The following is a 17,116-nucleotide window of genomic DNA, read 5'->3' as shown; positions in this document are numbered from 1 at the left end:
TAAAGGCTCTGAGGAGCAGTGCGGGAAACAGCCTGTAGCATTTTGCTTCTCCCAGCGCTTTCCAAATGCACTTAGCCTTGGAACCCCATGGGGCATCTCAAGGGACCAGTATGCCAAAGAACACCCTCTAGCAAAAGTCGCAGTAGGGGAAAGTGCCTGGGTTTTGGGATTCAACAGGCCACGGTTCAAGTCCCTGTCTGTGAACAAGTAGGTGCTGGGCAAGTCTCTGTGCCTTCCGGAGCCCCTTTTCCTCAGGGTCGTTGTGAGAATTAGGAAAAGCATGTGGGTAAATGGCATGTGGCCAGCTCTCTGGTTTTGCTGCATGCCTCTCCTTGCCAGGCCTGGCCCTGCCTCTTCCGTCAAGCCAGGCTTTCTACATCATAGGCTCCACGTGGGCTCCTGAAGCAGCAGCTAGGTGATGGGCGTGGTGGGATGCGTGATTGGATTTCTCCTGTAGGAGCACGGTAGCTGATGCCCCTCACTTGGCACCTGTGTTGGCCCTGGCATCATGGACAACAGAAAAACTCAGATGTACACAGAAGGTAGAACCAAGGCTCCAGGGACCCAGCCAAGTCCTGGTCTGAGAATCACCATAAAGAGGGCTGGTGTTGAGCCCACCATACAAGGAGTCAGCCAGGTAGGGACCTGTACCCCATGTTCTGATCCATCCACTCCTAGCTGGTACCTTCCCCTTCCCCTGCCCAGGCTTCCTCCCTAACTGCTTTAATTAAGACTCTCTGTTAGAGAGATCCAAGATGGCTGATCACTAGCAGCTCGGGATTGTAGCTCCCACTGAAAGTGCAGAGAACGAGAGGACACCACATTTTCAGATCAATTTTTGTTGCTCACGCACCAGGAGATTCCCAGCGGAGGGGCCCCACGGGTCACCAGCTCGACTCTTGTGGCCGGTGAGGCGGTTTTGCCGCTGCCTTGGTGCGGCGGTTCTTGGTGCAGAGTCAGAAAAGCACCATCAATCTTAACGCCGCTGCTTTGGCCGGCGCAGTGGGTTGCTCAGATTCTAGCGCCGGGAATCAACAAGTTGGACAAGCCAAGCTGGAAAATACGCTTCAGGATATTATTCAGGAAAACTTTCCCAACCTAGCAAGGCAGGACAATATTCAATTCCAGGTAATACAGAGAACACCACAAAGATATTCCTCAAGAAGACCAACCTCAAGGCACATAATCACCAGATTCATCAGGGTTGAAATGAAGGAGAAAATACTGAGGGCAGCCAGAGAGAAAGGTCAGGTTACCCATAAAGGGAAGCCCATCAGACTCACAGCAGATCTCTCAGCAGAAACCCTACAAGCCAGAAGAGAGTGAGGGCCAATATTCAGCATCCTTAAAGAAAAGAACTTTCTTTTTTTTTTTTTTTTGAGACAGAGTTTCGCTCTTGTTACCCAGGCTGGAGTGCAATGGCGCGATCTCGGCTCATTGCAACCTCCGCCTCCTGGGTTCAGGCAATTCTCCTGCCTCAGCCTCCTGAGTAGCTGGAATTACAGGCACGCGCCACCATGCCCAGCTAATTTTTTGTAGTTTTAGTAGAGATGGGGTTTCACCGTGTTGACCAGGATGGTCTCGATCTCTTGACCTCGTGATCCACCTGCCTCGGCCTCCCAAAGTGCTGGGATTATAGGCATGAGCCACCGCGCCCGGCCAAGAAAAGAACTTTCAACCCAGAATTTTACATCCAGCCAAAGTAAGCTTCTTAAACGAAGGAAAAATAAAATCTTTTGTGAACAAGCAAGTACTCAGAGATTTCATCACCACCAGGCCTGCTTTACAAGAGCTTCTGAAAGAACCACTACACATAGAAAGGAACAACCAGTATCAGCCTTTCTAAAAAATACCAAAAAATAAAAAACATTAACATAATTAAGAGCTTGCATCAACTAATGGGCAAAACAGCCAGCTAACATTAAATGGCAGTATCAAACTCACATATATTGTTATTAATTCTAAATTTAAATCGACTAAATCCCCCAATCCAAAGACACAGACAGCCAAAAAAGCCAAGACCCATTGGTATGCTACATCCAGATCCATCTCACATGCAAGGATACACAAAGACTCAAAACAAAGGGATGGAGAAAAATTTACCAACCAAATGGAGAGCAAAAATAAATAAATAGAAAGCAGGAGTTGCAATTTTTGCTGATAAAATAGACTTTAAAGCAACAAAGATCAGAAGCAGCAAAGAAGGATATTACATAATGATAAAAGGATCAATGTAACAAGAAGAGCTAAAGATCCTAAATATATACGCACCCAATGCAGGAATACCCAGATATATAAGACTTATAAAGAGACTTAGACTCCCACACAATAATGGTGAGAGACTTCAACATCAATATTAGACAGATCAATGAGACAGAAAGTTCACATCGATATCCAGGACTTGAACTCAGATCTGGAACAAGTAGACTTAATTAACATTTATAGAACTCTCCACTTTAAATACACAAAATATACACTCTTATCAGTACCACATCACACCTATTTATAGGTTTGGATGAAATGTTGGTTGGCTGCTTGTTGGTTATTTTCTTCCCTCATTTTTTTTTCACGTCTTTATTATTAAACACAATTTCAGGCATCCCCATTTTTGGACTGCATTCTAGCCCGGGCAATAAAGCAACACCCCTGTTCTCTCTCCCTCTTCTTCTTCCTCTTTCTTCCTCTCCTTCATTCTTTTTTTTTCTTTTTTTTTTATTCTTTCTCTTCTTTCTTTCTCTCTTTTTTCCTCTAAAAAAAAAAAAAGACTCTGTTAAAATGGACACAAAACCCAATTCAAACTGGATTAAGCAGAAAAGAGAATACATCAGTTTGGCTAACTGGCAAATCCATCCATAGGCTTCAGGTATGACTGGATCAAGGTGCTAAATGAGTATCTCTTGGCTTTACATTCTTCTATGTTAGATTCATTCTCAGGCAAGCTCTCCCTGCAAGATGGCAGGGATTGCCCTGCCCACTCCAGAATTACACCTTCTCATCTTACATGCTCTGGTTTAGCATTCCAACAGGAAGTGAGCCCCTTTGCAATAGTTGAAGCAAGTCTCTAGCATCACTGTCATTGGCCCAGATTGTGGTCAGATGCTCATCCTTGAACCAGTCACCATGGCAGCGGGGAGTGGCCTGGATCTCTTGATACAATGGCGACAGGTGATCGTTGGCTCCACTGAGCTCCATGGGCTGAATGGAGAAGAGAAGTTTGGATTCCAAAAACAATGCTGGCTTCTGTAACGGAAAGAGCTGCAGGGCGAGCAAGCTCAGAATTGCCTACTTGCTTTCCTAGGTGCCTTCCGTGGCCTCCAAGCTCCCCTCGCAGCCTCCAGCCCAGCCTTATTCTCCTGACAGCTACTCAGGGCTTCCCTCCATGCCCCTCCCCAGTGCCCAGCCTGCATTCTAGGTACCTCTCACACCTCCCAGCCTCTTTCCATCAAATATGTTTCTCAGTTTTTTTTTTTTTTTTTTTTTTTTTTTTTTTTGCTTTTTTGTTTGTTTTGAGACAGGTTCTCACTCTCTCACCCAGGCTGGAATGCAGTGGCGCAATCATGACGCACTGCAGCCTCGAACTTCCAGGCACAAGCGATCCTCCTGCCTCAGCATCCTGAGTGGCTGGAACTATAGGCATGGCATGTACCACCACACCCAGATAATTTTTTTATTTTTAGTAGAGACAAGACTTTATCATATTGCCCAGGCTGGTCTTGAACTCCTGGACTCAAGTGATCTGCCTGCCTCAGACTCCCAAAGTGTTGGGATTATAGGCATAAGGCTCCACATCCGGCCTCTTTTTTATTCTTTTTGAGACAGAGTCTTGCTCTTTCGCCCAGGCTAGAGTGCAAGGGTATGATCATGGCTCACTGCAACTTCCATCTCCCAGGTTCAAGCAATCTCCATCTAATTTTTTTGTATTTTTAGAAGAGATGGGTTTTTACCATGTTGGATAGGCTGTTCTTGAACTGCAAGTGATCCTCCCACCTCGGCTTCCTAAAGTGCTAGGATTACAGGCTTGAGCCACTGCACCCAGCTGGCCTCTTTTTGAATGTGCCAAGTAGCATGAACTGAAGAGCATAAAAAGACCCTCCTCCCCATCCAGTTTCCTCAGAACCAAAGATATCACCATTTAAAAAGTCAGCCGGCTGGGCGTGATGGCTCACGCCTGTAATCCCAACACTTTGGGAGGCCAAGGCGGGCGCGTCACCTGAGGCTGGAGTTCAAGACCAGCCTGACCCAACATGGAGAAAACCCCATCTCTACTAAAAATACAAAATTAGGTCGGGTGCTGTGGCTCACGTCTGTAATCCCAACACTTTGGGAGGCCGAGATGGGCAGATTACCTGAGGTCGGGAGTTTGAGACCAGCCTGACCAACATGGAGAAACTCTGTTTCTACTAAAAATACAAAAATTAGCTGGGCATGGTGGCGCATGCCTGTAATCCTGGCTACTTGGGAGGCTGAGACAGGAGAATCACTTGAACCTGGGAGGCGGAGGTTGTGGTGAGCCAGGATTGCACCATTACACTCTAGCCTGGGCAACAAGAGCAAAACTCCACCTCAAAAATAAATACATAAACAAATTAAAAAAAAAAAAAAAAAGCCAGGTGCCGTGCTCACGCCTGTAATTGCAGCACTTTGGGAGATTTGGTGGATGGATTGCTTGAGCCCAGGAGTTAAAGGCCAGCCTGGGCAACACGGCAAGACCCCATTTCTATTTAAAAAAAAAAAAAAAATCAGCATTCCCTTGGGTTAAGTATTTCCTCCTCCCTGTAGCCTCTGTCATAAATCCTGTCTTTCCCAGGGGCAAGGAGAGGGCCTGGAGTGGAGTAGGTTAGGAAAGAGGCTGGAGGCGAGCATTCAGGGATTCCTTCGCCCACGCATTTATGCTTCAACAAGCATAGTCATGGGCTCCCTGTCCCACCACTCACCCAGCTGTATGACCTTGGGCGTGTCACTGCAACCCCTTTGAGCCTCATTGGTTTTACGGTGAGGACTAACTGGGTTAAATCCCTAGAAGGCACCTGGCACAGACCCTGCCTATATCCCACCTACTTGGGAAGCTGAGGCACAAGAATCTCTTGAACCCAGGAGGTAGTGGTTACAGTGAGCCGAGGTCACACCACTGCACTCCAGCCTGGGCAACAGAGCGAAACTCTATCTCAAAAACTGAAATAAAAACTCAGTTCAGGCTGGGTGTGGTGGCTCACGCCTGTAATCTCAGCACTTTGGGAGTTTGAGGTAGGTAGATCACAAGATCAGAAGATCAAGACCATCCTAGCCAACATGGTGAAACCCCTTCTCTACTAAAAAAAATACAAAAAATTAGCGGTGTGATGGCGGGCACCTGTAGGCCCAGCTACTCGGGAGGCTGAGGCAAGGGAATCGCTTGAACCCAGGAGCCAGAAGTTGCAGTGAGCCAAGATGCCAAGATTGCACCATTGCACTCCAGCCTGCCGACAGAGCAAGATTCTGTCTTAAAACAAACAAACAAACAAAAACAAAGAAAAACCAAACAAACAACAAAAACCTCAGTTCAAACGAGAATCTGCATTTTGAAGGCATGGGAATTGCGGAAGGCCTCCCTCAGACACCGTGAGAGTCTCAGGTTCCCCAGGGTGCTCTCTCAAGCTGTCCTAGGGCAACCCCCTTGTCTCAGGTGCTAATCTGGACTCCAGTTCAGACCAGAGCCTTATATGCTGAGCAACAGCTTCTGGCTGAGCTGGGCCCTGCATCCCAGCCTCTCTTCCCTGCCTCTTGGCTCCGGCTCACCCCTCTCCAACATGTTGCCCATTCAGGCACGGGATCTCCCCATCCCTGAGGCCAGGAGAGTGTCCAGGGAGGAGTGGGAGGGCCCACTCCAGAACGGGTACTGCTCGACAGCCCTCGAGCCAGTGCCATGGCATTTCTGTCCAGGTCGTGATTCAGGATGCTTCAGAATTTGGCAGCGGGAAGCAGCCCTCATCAGCCTCAGGAGGGTCAGAGAAGGGGCCCAGACACAGAGAAGCATTCAAGGTGGAGTCTTCAGACCTCAAGACCCAGGAGCCGAGGCCTCCAGCAAAACCAGGGTGAGCTGAGGGGATTCCCAGAGAATAGGTCCAGGAGAGAACCCCCGGTAGTAGCCCACCTGCAGGGAAGAGAGAGAATGCAGAACCCCCAGGTCAGGGGAGCACCACCAGCCACATCACCTTGTTTTTCTCTCATTTTTTTTTTTTTTTGAGATGGAGTCTTGCACTGCCGCCTGGCTGGAGTGCAATGACGCAATCTCAGCTCACTGCAACTTCTGCCTCCCAGATTCAAACGATTCTCCTGCCTCAGTGTCCAGAGTATCTGGGATTACAGGCACTCGTCACCATGCCTGGCTAATTTTGGTATTTTTTAGTTGAGACGGGGTTTCACTATGTTGGCCAGGCTGGTCTCGAACCCCTGACCTTGTGATCCGCCTGCCTCAGCCTCCCAAAGTGCTAGGATTACAGGTGTGAACCACCATGCCCGGCCGTCCTTTTCTTTCATTGCATCAGTTGGACCAAAGAATTCATGTTAACACTTGTCTGATACTCCCCCAACTAGACCACAAACATCTTTTATGGTTCAGCCTCAAAATCTCATGCCTGGTACTATGCATGACACATGGTAAATGTTCAATAAATATTGATTCACTGAATTAATAGAATAATGAACAAAAAGAGGTTGGGAGACACAAGAACACATAAAGATGTACATCTAATTGTTTTCAAGATGAAATCTCGCCCTGTCGCCCAGGCTGGAGTGTAGTAGAGAGGTCTCAGCTCACTACAACATCCGCCTCCTGGGTTCAAGAGATTTTCCTGCCTCAGCCTCCTGAGAAACTGGGATTACAGGTGCCCACCACCACACCCAGCTAATTTTTGTATTTTTGGTAGAGACGGGGGTTCACTATGTTGGCCAGGCTGAGTCTCAAACTCCTGACCTTGTGATCTGTCTGCCTTAGCCTCCCAAAGTGCTGGGATTAGAGGCATGAGCCACTGCACCCGGCCCATGTAATTGTTTTCTAAATTTTGTATATATTTTTAAACTTTTCTACAGCAAGAATGTATTCAAAAGGAAAAAACCAAGAGCGAGCCAGAGGGAGACAAAGTGAAAGGTTTGGATAGTAGAAATAGGAAAGGCTAGCTGGCTTGGTTGGATTAGACTATAACCAGGAACTCCTGAATAGCCTCCCCTGCAAGAAAAAGTAGGGGAGACAACTCATGCCAGGCCTGAGCCCGACTAAGACAATGACTGCATACCACCCTGGTGGAAGCGGAAACCGTTTAAGCACACCTGCTTCCTAGGTTCATCAACGTGGCAATTTGTTCAAATTGCCTTGAAACTGCCTGACCTTCACCCATTTCTGCAAATAGGCCGTGAGGAAACAATTGGTGATTCAGGCAGTTTTATGCGCAAAGACTTTCATGTCACGTTATCTTAAATACTAAAAAATTAGAAACCCCTTAAGTACCCACACACTAGGGAAATGGTTAATAATGGTTATCTATAAAATATGGAATTTTATATGTAAGAAACATGTAAAGCATGTTTCTGAAGGATTTTTAGCATGGGAAAAATGTATGCTATGATGTTTATTGAACAAAAGTAGATTAGGCTGGGCACAGTGGCTTACGCTTGTAACCCCCGCATTTTAGGAGGCTGATACAAGTGCATCACCTGAGGTCAGGAGTTCGAGACCAGCCTGACCAACATGGCGAAACCCTGTCTCCACTAAAAATACAAAAATTAGCCAGGCATGGTGGTGTACGCCTGTAATCTCAGCTACTCAGGAGGCTGAGACAAGAGAATTGCTTGGACCTGGGAGGCGGAGGTTGCAGTGAGCCGAGATTGTGCCACTGCACTCCAGACTAGGCAACAAACAGAGATTCCATCTCAAAAAAAAAAAAGAAAAAGAAAAAATGTAGTTTATAATATTGTATGTGGAATGTGATTGTAACTCTGTAAATTTATGCTATTACTTGAAGAGGGCAACTAAATAAATCTCCATTAAAAATACATATTCAGGGACGGGCGTGGTGGCTCATGCCTGTAATGCCAGCACTTTGGGCATTACATTTGAGTGGATCAACTGAGGTCAGGGGTTCGAAACCAGCCTGCCAACATGGTGAAACCCCGTCTCTACTAAAAATACAAAAATTAGCCAGGCGTTGTGTCGCATGCCTATAATCCCAGCTACTAGAGAAGCTGAGGCAGGAGAATTGCTTGAACCTGGTAAGTGAAGGTTGAAGTGAGTGGAGATCACGCCACTGCACTCCAGCCTGGGCAACAGATTGAGACTCCATCTCAAAAAACAAAAAGAGTGTGAGAGAGAGAGAGAGAGTGTGTGTGTGTGTGTGTGTGTGTGTGTATGCAGGGCCAGGCACCATGGTTCACGTCTGTAATCCTAACACTTTGGGAGGTCGAGGTGGGCAAATTACTTAAGCCCAGGAGTTCAAGACCAGCCTGGGCAATATGGCAAAACCCCATCTCTACAAAAAATACAAAAATTAGTCGGGCGTGGTGGCATATGCCTGTAGTCCCAGCTACTTGGGAGGCTAAGGCGAGAGGATTGCTTGAGCCCAGGAGGTGGAGCTTGCAGTGAGCAGAGATCACGCCACAGCACTCCAGGCTGGTGACAGAGCAAGACTCTCTTTCAAAAAAAAAAGTATGCATACTCGGCCGGGCACGGTGACTCACGCCTGTAATCCCAGAACTTTGGGAGGCCAAGGCGAGCGGATCACCTGAGGTAGGGAGTACTCACAGACCAGCATGAACAACATGGAGAAACCCAATCTCTACTAAAAATACAAAATTAGCCGAGTGTGGTGGTGCATGCCTGTAATCCCAGCTACTCAGGAGGCTGAGGCAGGAGAATCGCTAGAACCCCGGAGGCAGCCGTTGTGGTGAGCTGAGATTGTGCCATTGCACTCCAACCCGGGCAACAAGAGCTAAATTCCGTCCAAAAAAAAATGTAGGCATACACATAGGGAAAAGCCTGGAGGAAATACTCCAGAATATTAAAGTGAGATCAGATAAACACAGCTTCAAATTTTGAACTGTTATCTTTAGCTTTATGACCTTAGGCTCAAATCTCTCGTCCTCTCTGCATCCCAGTTCTGATTTTTGTTTCATTTTTGCAGGAAAACAGTTAAAAAATACTATAAAACTTAAATTCTAGGCTGAACATGATGGCTCACACCTCTAATCCCAGCACTTTGGGATGCCAAGGTGGGAAGGTTGCTTGAGCCCAGGAGTTCAAGACCAGCCTGGGCAATATAGTGAGACCGTGTCTCTACAAATAATTTTAAAAGTTTAAATTTTAACTCCCCTAAACATTGACATCAAAGTATCTAGGATTTGGGGAATGCCTGTGAGTCCTTCATTTGTCCTCTCAGGCGTTAGGCATGCAGCTATGGTATGTCTAGCCCTATAATATAAAACAGGTCCCAGTCTGGGAACTGAAGTGTCACTTTGTCTATTTTCCCCAGGAAGAAGCAGTCCTCTTGGGTCCCCCAGAAAGGGTCCCAGGAGCTGCAAGCAGGCCAGGATCAGAGTGAGCTGGGGTTGTCGCCTTCCTGGGTTCCTGAAGCACCTGAAGGACTGCAGCAGCCGGGCTCTGGGAAAGAGATCGAGGGCCAGCAGGGGAGGCAACGGAACCCAGGAACCAGGGAGGATCAGCCTCCTGAGAGCTGCCAGGTAACCTCCTAGGAGATAGGAAGAAGGATGTGGAATGACCTACCACAGGGGAGGTGGAGGAGCCCCCTACCACAGGGGAGGTGGAGGAGCCCCCTCCCACCATGCCCTCCATTCCGGCGCATGTACCTGTAGTCCCAGCTGCTTGGGAGGCTGAGGCAGGGGGATCCCTTGAGCCCAGGAGTGAAGGCTGCAATGAGCTGTGTTCAGAACACTGCACTTCAGCCTGAGTGACAGAGTGCTTGCTCCCTCTGTGCCCTGAAGATGCTAAGCGCTGTGGGTCACTGGGCTATTCCCCCAGCCTGCATCACAAGCATTTAAGTCTTCTTTTCAGGCTGGATGTGGTGGCTCTCTCCTGTAATCCCAACACTTTTGGAGGCCAAAGCAGGAGGATCACCTAAGGTCAAGACCAGCCTGGCCAACATGGTGAAACCCCGTATCTACTAAAAATACAAAATTAGCTGAGCGTGGTGGCGCATGCCTATAGTCCCAGCTACTCAGGAGGCTGAGGCAGGAGAATTGCTTGGACCGGGGAGGTGGAAGACCATGACATTGCACTCCAGCCTGGGCTGTGAGAATGATACTCCATCTCAAAAAGATAATACACTGGGCGCGGTGGCTCACGCCTGTAATTCCGGCACTTTGAGAGGCCAAGGCGGGCGGATCACGAAGTCAGGAGATTGAGACCATCCTGGTTAACACAGTGAAACCCTGTTTCTACTAAAAAAATACAAAAAATTAGCCAGGCATGGTGGCACGCGCCGGTAGTCTTAGCTACGCAGGAGGCTGAGGCAGGAGAATCACTTGAACCTGGGAGGCAGAGGTTGCAGTGAGTTGAGATTGCGCCACTGCACTCCACCCTGGGCAACAGAGTGAGACTCTGTCTCACAAATAAATAAATAAATAAGCCGGGCGCGGTGGCTCAAGCCTGTAATCCCAGCACTTTGGGAGGCCGAGGTGGGTGGATCACGAGGTCAAGAGATCGAGACCATCCTGGTCAACATGGTGAAACCCCGTCTCTACTAAAAATACAAAAAATCAGCTGGGCATGGTGGTGCGTGCCTGTAATCCCAGCTACTCAGGAGGCTGAGGCAGGAGAATTGCCTGAACCCAGGAGGCGGAGGTTGCGGTGAGCCGAGATCGCGCCATTGCACTCCAGCCTGGGTAACAAGAGCGAAACTCCGTCTCAAAAATAAATAAATAAATAAATAAATAAATAAATAAAATAAGATAATACAAATAAAATAAACATAAATCTTATTTCCAGAGTGGCCCCCCAGTATGTCACTGGGACTAGGGGGAGGGAGGAGGTGCCAGGTTCTGTATACAGATACTATTGGGAGATGCTGAATTTAACAAAGCTGAAACAGGTTTTTGTATGCTAGGATACCCTGGAAGGAGTTTACTCGCTGCTGAACCTTTTTTTTGGTTTTAACCTTTTAAGGTTTTGCCAGATATGATTAGAGATCAGCTGCCGTGGCTCACACCTTTAATCCCAGCACTTTAGGAGGCTGAGGCAGGAGGATCGCTTGAGCCCAGCAGTTTGAGATCAGCCTGGGCAATATGGTAAAACCCTACAGAAAATACAGAAGTTAGCTGGATATGGTACTCAGGAGACTGAGATGGGAGGATCCCCTGGGGTCAAGGCAGCAGTGAGCCAAGATCACACCACTCTGCTCCAGCCTGGGTGACAGAGTGAGACCCTATCTCACAAAAAAAGATATGGTTAGAGTATATTGCCTTTCCCATATTGTAGTCAAACTTATTTAACTACAAAATGTCTTTTTGTTTATTTTTAAGATTTTTAACAGCTTTGGTGAGGTAATAATTGGCATGTACTTGCACATGCTTCAAGTGTACAATTTAATGTTTTGACATAGGTACACGCCCACAAAACCATCCCCAAAATCAAGAAAGCAAACCTAGCATCAACCCAACCATTTCCTCATGCCCCTTCTCACCCCTCCCACTAGTCCCCTAATTTCAGGCAGCCACCAACTGTCACTACAGATTTGTTAAGTGTTTCCTGGAATCTTACACAAATGAAATTGAACAGTGTACATTCTTTCTGTCTGGCTTTGTCCACTCTGCATGACTATTTGAGATTCATCTATTGTGTGTTTTTACATGTTGCTCCTTTAGTTGCTCAGCAGTATTTCCATTCTATGATATACCATAATACACCACTTTTTCTTTTTTTGAAATGGGAGTTTCATCTGTTGCTTAGGCTGGAGTGTAGTGGTGTGATCTTGGCTCACTGCGACCTCTGCCTCCTGGGTTCAAGTGATCCTCCCACCTCAGCCTCCTGAGTGGCTGGGATTACAGGCGCACACCACCTTGCCCGGTTAATTTTTTTGTTTTTAGTAAAGACAGGGTTTCACCATGTTGGCCAGGCTGGTCCCGAACTCCTAACCTCATGTGATCCGCCAACTTAGGCTTTTGCTATTTTTTTTTAAGAGACAGAGTCTCACTCTGTCGCCCAGGCTGGAGTGTAGTGGTGTGATCATGGCTTACCACAACCTCTGCCTCCTGGGTTCAAGTGATTCATGTGCTTCAGCCTCCCAAGTAGCTGGGATTACAGGCATGAGCCACCATGCCTAGCTAATTTTGTATTTTCAGAAGAAACATAATTTCGCCATGTTGGCCAGGCTGGTCTTGAACTCCTAACTTTAAGTGATCTGCCTGCCCCTCAGCCTCCCAAAGTTCTGCAGGTGTGAACCACTGTGCCTGGCCAAAAATCCCTCTTTTTAAGAAGCCTCATGAAGGATTCTTGTTCTTTGAAACATCCCTTGGAAAATCCCATTTAAGGCTGGGCATGGTGGCACATGCCTGTAATCCCAGCACTTTGGGAGGCTGAGGCAGAAGAATGCTTGAGCCCAGGAGTTCAAGATGAGCCTGAGCAACATAGCGAGACCTCATCTCTACCAAAAATTTAAAAATATCAGCCAGGCATGGTGACACATACCTGTAGTCCCAGCTACTCAGGAAGCTGAAGCAGGGGGATCCCTTGAGCCCAGGAGGTTAAGGCTGCAATGAGCTGTGTTCATGCCACTGCTCTGCAGCCTGGGTGACAGAGTGAGACTTGTCTCAAAAAAAAAAAAAAAAATACACACAAGTAAAAGAAAATCCTATATAAAGGGGATCTTCTGCTTTTTCAGGCTCCCATTCCACTCCCACAGGGAAGTGTGGTTCTTTGAGTAGGCCACGACTTCTCTGGGCTTCAATTTCCCCACAAAATGTAGGAGTACCTGAGCTACCTTCTATGGGCACCAGGAGAATTAAGTAAGATGATGCCTGAGGTTCTGGGACCCTAGGAAGTGTGTAATAACTGGTCTCCAGTTCACCGGGAGCACTGCAGTTCACCTGGGAACCCGGATGGAGCTCCCCATCCTTGGTATCTTTGTTCTTGGCAGGGCACTGGATATCAGTCCACCCTAGGTCACCAAGCAGACATGGTGCAGCCAAGAGACGCTTCTTGCCCCTTGGAGAGCCATGGCCAGCCACTGAGAGACAAGTGCCCCAAGGAGGCAGGCATCCCACACATCAGACCACAGGAGGCTCTGCCAGAGCTCAGCCCAGGGGGACATGAGGAGAGCTCTCAGGAATCAATGTCCCCAGTGTCCATGGTGGCTCCAGAGGAAAAGACAGCCAACCCCTTCCTGCCATCCATGCCTGGACCTAAAAAAACAAAAGAAGGGTAAGTCACCATCCAGTGCCATCTCCTGCCCCACTCCCTGCTTCAACAAGAATGCACTCCTGCTGAGTGTCAGGTGAGGCGAATTCTAGTCCAGACTGCTCTGGACCTGGTAGAGGACCTTGGGCGAGCCATGCTCCCGGGTCTCAATTTCCCCATCTGTGTAACAGCTGGAATAGCAGAATTCTTTGTTCCATGATCCTGAATACATGAGGATGCGGGGGAATAAGGAGCCCCCCGGAGATGAGAAGGTCAAGGGGACAAGGCTGGGATGGAACTGAGTGTCCTGGGGGCTGAGAGGCGAGGGCCAGCGGCACACCTTCAGCTGAGCCCTTCCCTCACCTGGGGGTTTCTCCTCTTTTCAGGGTTGAGGCTGTGGAGACCCAGCCAGCACCTGGGCCTTTTCCTCCACCAGTAAGTAGGGCCATAGTGGGTATGGGATGGGCTGTGTAGGGGGAGGGCAGGGGAATCAGGAGGAGGAAGAGGGCAGAGGCAGATATGGCAGGTCAAACCCATATTTGGAGTCAAACCGAGGAAGGCGTGTGTACCTGTGTGTGCAAGTGCACGTAGATGTGCATACGTGTGTGTGTGTGCCGTCTGTGCATGTGTGTGTGCATGTGTGCATGCATGTGTGTGTATTCTGGGTGGGGGTCAAGAAGGCTCTTACCCTCTACATTCTAGAGCCCTTGGGTTCATCCCAGGTATGGTGGCTTGTTCCATGTCAGCATGCATTTCTTCCACCCATTTGCCCTCGGCCACAGCCACACAATCTGAAGAGTCCCTGAACACCTGGAAGGCTTTCCTAACCCCTGCTAGCCACCCTTGCCTCCCCCAGCGCTGCCACTTCCTAGTTCTTTGACCCGACCAGGCAACCTGCAAATACACAGTCACTAGCATGCCCTGCCAGCACCTGCCCTGTCTCATCCTGCTGTGTTCATTGGCAAAACCCCACCCTGGTTAAACCCATGCCTTGTGCCCATGTTGAGCAGCTCAACGTGGCTGGAGAACATCCTGTCTTGTAGACGGGTTTCACTTTCTTTCTTTCTTCTTTCTTTCTCTCTTTCTCTCTTTTTCTTTCTTTCTTTCTTTCCTTCTTTCTTTCTTTCTTTCTTTCTTTTTCTTTCTTTCCCTCTCTCTTCTTTCTTTCCTTCCTTCCTTTCCTTCCTTCCTTCCTTCCTTCCTTCCTTCTCTTTCTCTTTCTCTCTCTTTCCTTCTTTCCTTCTTTCCTTCCTTCTTTCTTTCTTTCTTTCTCTTTCTTTCTTTCTTTTTTTCTCTCTCTCTCTTTCTTCTTTTTCTTTCTTTCTCTCTCTCTCTCTCCTTCCTTCCTTCTTTTCTTTTCTTTTCTTTCTTCTTTTCTTTTTTGTTTTTTTTGAGACGGAGTTTCACTCTTGTCCATGCTGGAGTGCAGTGTGATCTCTGCCCACTGCAACCTCCACCTTCCGGGTTCAAGTGATTCTCCTCCCTCAGCCTCCCAAGTAGCTGGAATTGCAGGTGTGCACCACCACCTCTGGCTTTTTTTTTTTTTTTTTTTTAATTGAGACAGAGTCTCTCTCTGTTGCCCAGGCTGGAATGCAGTGGTGCAATCTTGGCTCACTGCAACTTCCACCACCGAGGTTCAAGCGATTCTCCTGCCTCGGCCTCCTGAGTAGCTAATATTACAGGCATGCACCACCTTGCCTGGCTAATTTTTGTATCTTTAGCAGAGACGGGGTTTCACCATGTTGTCCAGGTTGGTCTCAAACTCCTGACCTCAGGTGATCCGCCTGCCTCGGCATCCCAAAGTGCTGGGATTATAGGCATGAGCCACCACGCCCAGACATGGACCTTGCCTTTCAATTCCATGTTCATATATCCAATGGTTTACTTGAATTCCATCTGACTGGCTAACTCACTTCTCAAATGCCACCACCATGGTTTTCGTCAGCCCAGCAAATGACACTGCTTTTCACCCAAGGAGCTCATACCACCCAGCTCAAAGTCACTTCTGATTCCTCCTTTGCCCTCTACAATCCTTTCATATGCATCAACCAGCCCTGCCTAGTGCTACCTACAAAATAAATCCTGAATCCATCCCTTCCCTCCACCCCCTCTTTCATTACCCTAGTCCAAGCCTCATCTTCTTAGAATAAGATCCAAAGTCTTTACCAAGAGCCATAAAGCTCTATGTCTAGCCACTCTGGTCTGACCTCCATCCCTGGAATATGCTGAGCCTAGTCTCACCTCAGGGCCTTTGAATGTGCCTGTGCCTGAACTTCTCCCATAGACAGTCTCATGGCTGACTCTCTTGAGTCATTCACTTTTCTTTTTTTTCTTTTTTTTTTTTTTAGAGACAGACAGGGTCTCGTTACGTTTCCCAGGCTGGAGTGTAGTGGTTATTCACAGGCGTGAGCCCACTACTGATCAGCACGGGAGTTTTGACCTACTCTGTTTCTGACCTGGTGGTCCCCCGCTCCGGGGAGGTCACCATATTGATGCCGAACTTAGTGCGGACACCCAATCGGCATAGCGCACCACAGCCCAGAACTCCTGGGCTCAAGTGATTCTCCCCCCTCAGCCTCCCGAGTAGCTGGGACTACAGGCACGTACCACTGTGCCCGGCGACATTATCTTTAAGTTGTCAACCTATTCATCATCTAGAAAGCAAACTCCCTGAGGGCAGCCTCACTAGTTGACTTACCCCTCTATGCTCTGTGCAAACAATGCCCAGCTGGTGGTAGGTACTCAACAGGAATGTGGTGAATAAATGAATGGATGGGAATAAGACGAGGTACCTCTCTGGACTGATGAGAAGTCAGATGAGAAATGAGAACTAGGCCGGGCGCGGTGGCTCACACCTGTAATCCCAGCACTTTGGAAGGCTGAGGTGAGCAGATCACCTGAGTTCAGGAGTTCAAGACCAACCTGGTCAATATGGTAAAACTCTATTAAAAACACAAAAAATTAGCAGGGTGTGTTGGAAGGCACCTGTCGTCCTAGCCACTCAGAAGGCTGAAGCAGGAGAACAACTGGAACCCAGGAGGTGGCGGCTTCAGTGAGCCAAGATCGCGCCATTGCACTCCAGCCTGGGCAGCGAGAAAAACTGTCTCAAAAAAAAAAAAAAAAAAAGAAAGAAAAGAAAGGGCAGCCAGGCAGCAGACCCATCACAAGGAAAGTTACAGAGATGGGAAAGAACGTGAAATGGAGAGTGACAGTGGGGAGGGCCATCCTCTGGGCCTTGTGAGACAAGAGTATTGGATGTGATGGACAGAGCGGCTGAAAAGCTAGGCTGGCTGTCATATGAAGCCTCCGGTATTGAGACAGGCTTACGGTGTGCTGGTTGCCAACTTGTATGAGTCCAGCGAGGCAGAATACCCATGCATACATGTTCTATCAAGTGGGTTTATTACTAAAGATGGGCAGCAAAGGACAACAGAAGCCTAGGATCCACTGTGCGCCTGACCCCAAGGCTCAGGAAAGCTGTCTGGGGCAGACGGCATCTTGTCTGCGTGCGCCCCATTTGCTGAGGGACCCCAGAAAGCAGCCCACCCTGGGTTTTATACTTCAAGGTGACATGATTTGCTGGGCCAAAGCCTTGAAGGCTGTCCTATTTCTGGGGCTCAGGGGAGTGGAACAGATCCTGGGGTGTTCCAGCCAGTCCCTCCCTATCTTAAGATATTGCATTCTCAGCACATTTTTTTTTTTTTTTTTGAGACAGAGTCTTGCTGTGTTGCCCAGGCT

The 17,116-nt window shown here is 48.1% G+C and overlaps 1 protein-coding gene across 1 annotated transcript in view; it reads left to right on the top strand.

Annotated features, from left to right (window-relative positions):
- The first annotated feature begins 357 nt into the window (after positions 1-357).
- The window catches only part of SPATA21 (spermatogenesis associated 21), a 41,705-nt gene continuing 24,946 nt past the window's right edge, over positions 358-17,116 (top strand). The window contains exons 1-5 of the mRNA XM_032300547.1: positions 358-637; positions 5,920-6,071; positions 9,501-9,708; positions 13,119-13,402; positions 13,765-13,813. Coding sequence (XP_032156438.1) covers positions 509-637; positions 5,920-6,071; positions 9,501-9,708; positions 13,119-13,402; positions 13,765-13,813 — 822 coding nt within the window. The 5' untranslated portion in view covers positions 358-508. The remainder of the gene's footprint in view (positions 638-5,919; positions 6,072-9,500; positions 9,709-13,118; positions 13,403-13,764; positions 13,814-17,116) is intronic.

Source organism: Sapajus apella, unplaced genomic scaffold (assembly GCF_009761245.1).
Source record: "Sapajus apella isolate SASKATOON/1434 unplaced genomic scaffold, GSC_monkey_1.0 scaffold43, whole genome shotgun sequence".
NCBI lineage: Eukaryota > Metazoa > Chordata > Mammalia > Primates > Cebidae > Sapajus > Sapajus apella.
This window is presented reverse-complemented; position numbering and strand designations above follow the sequence as displayed.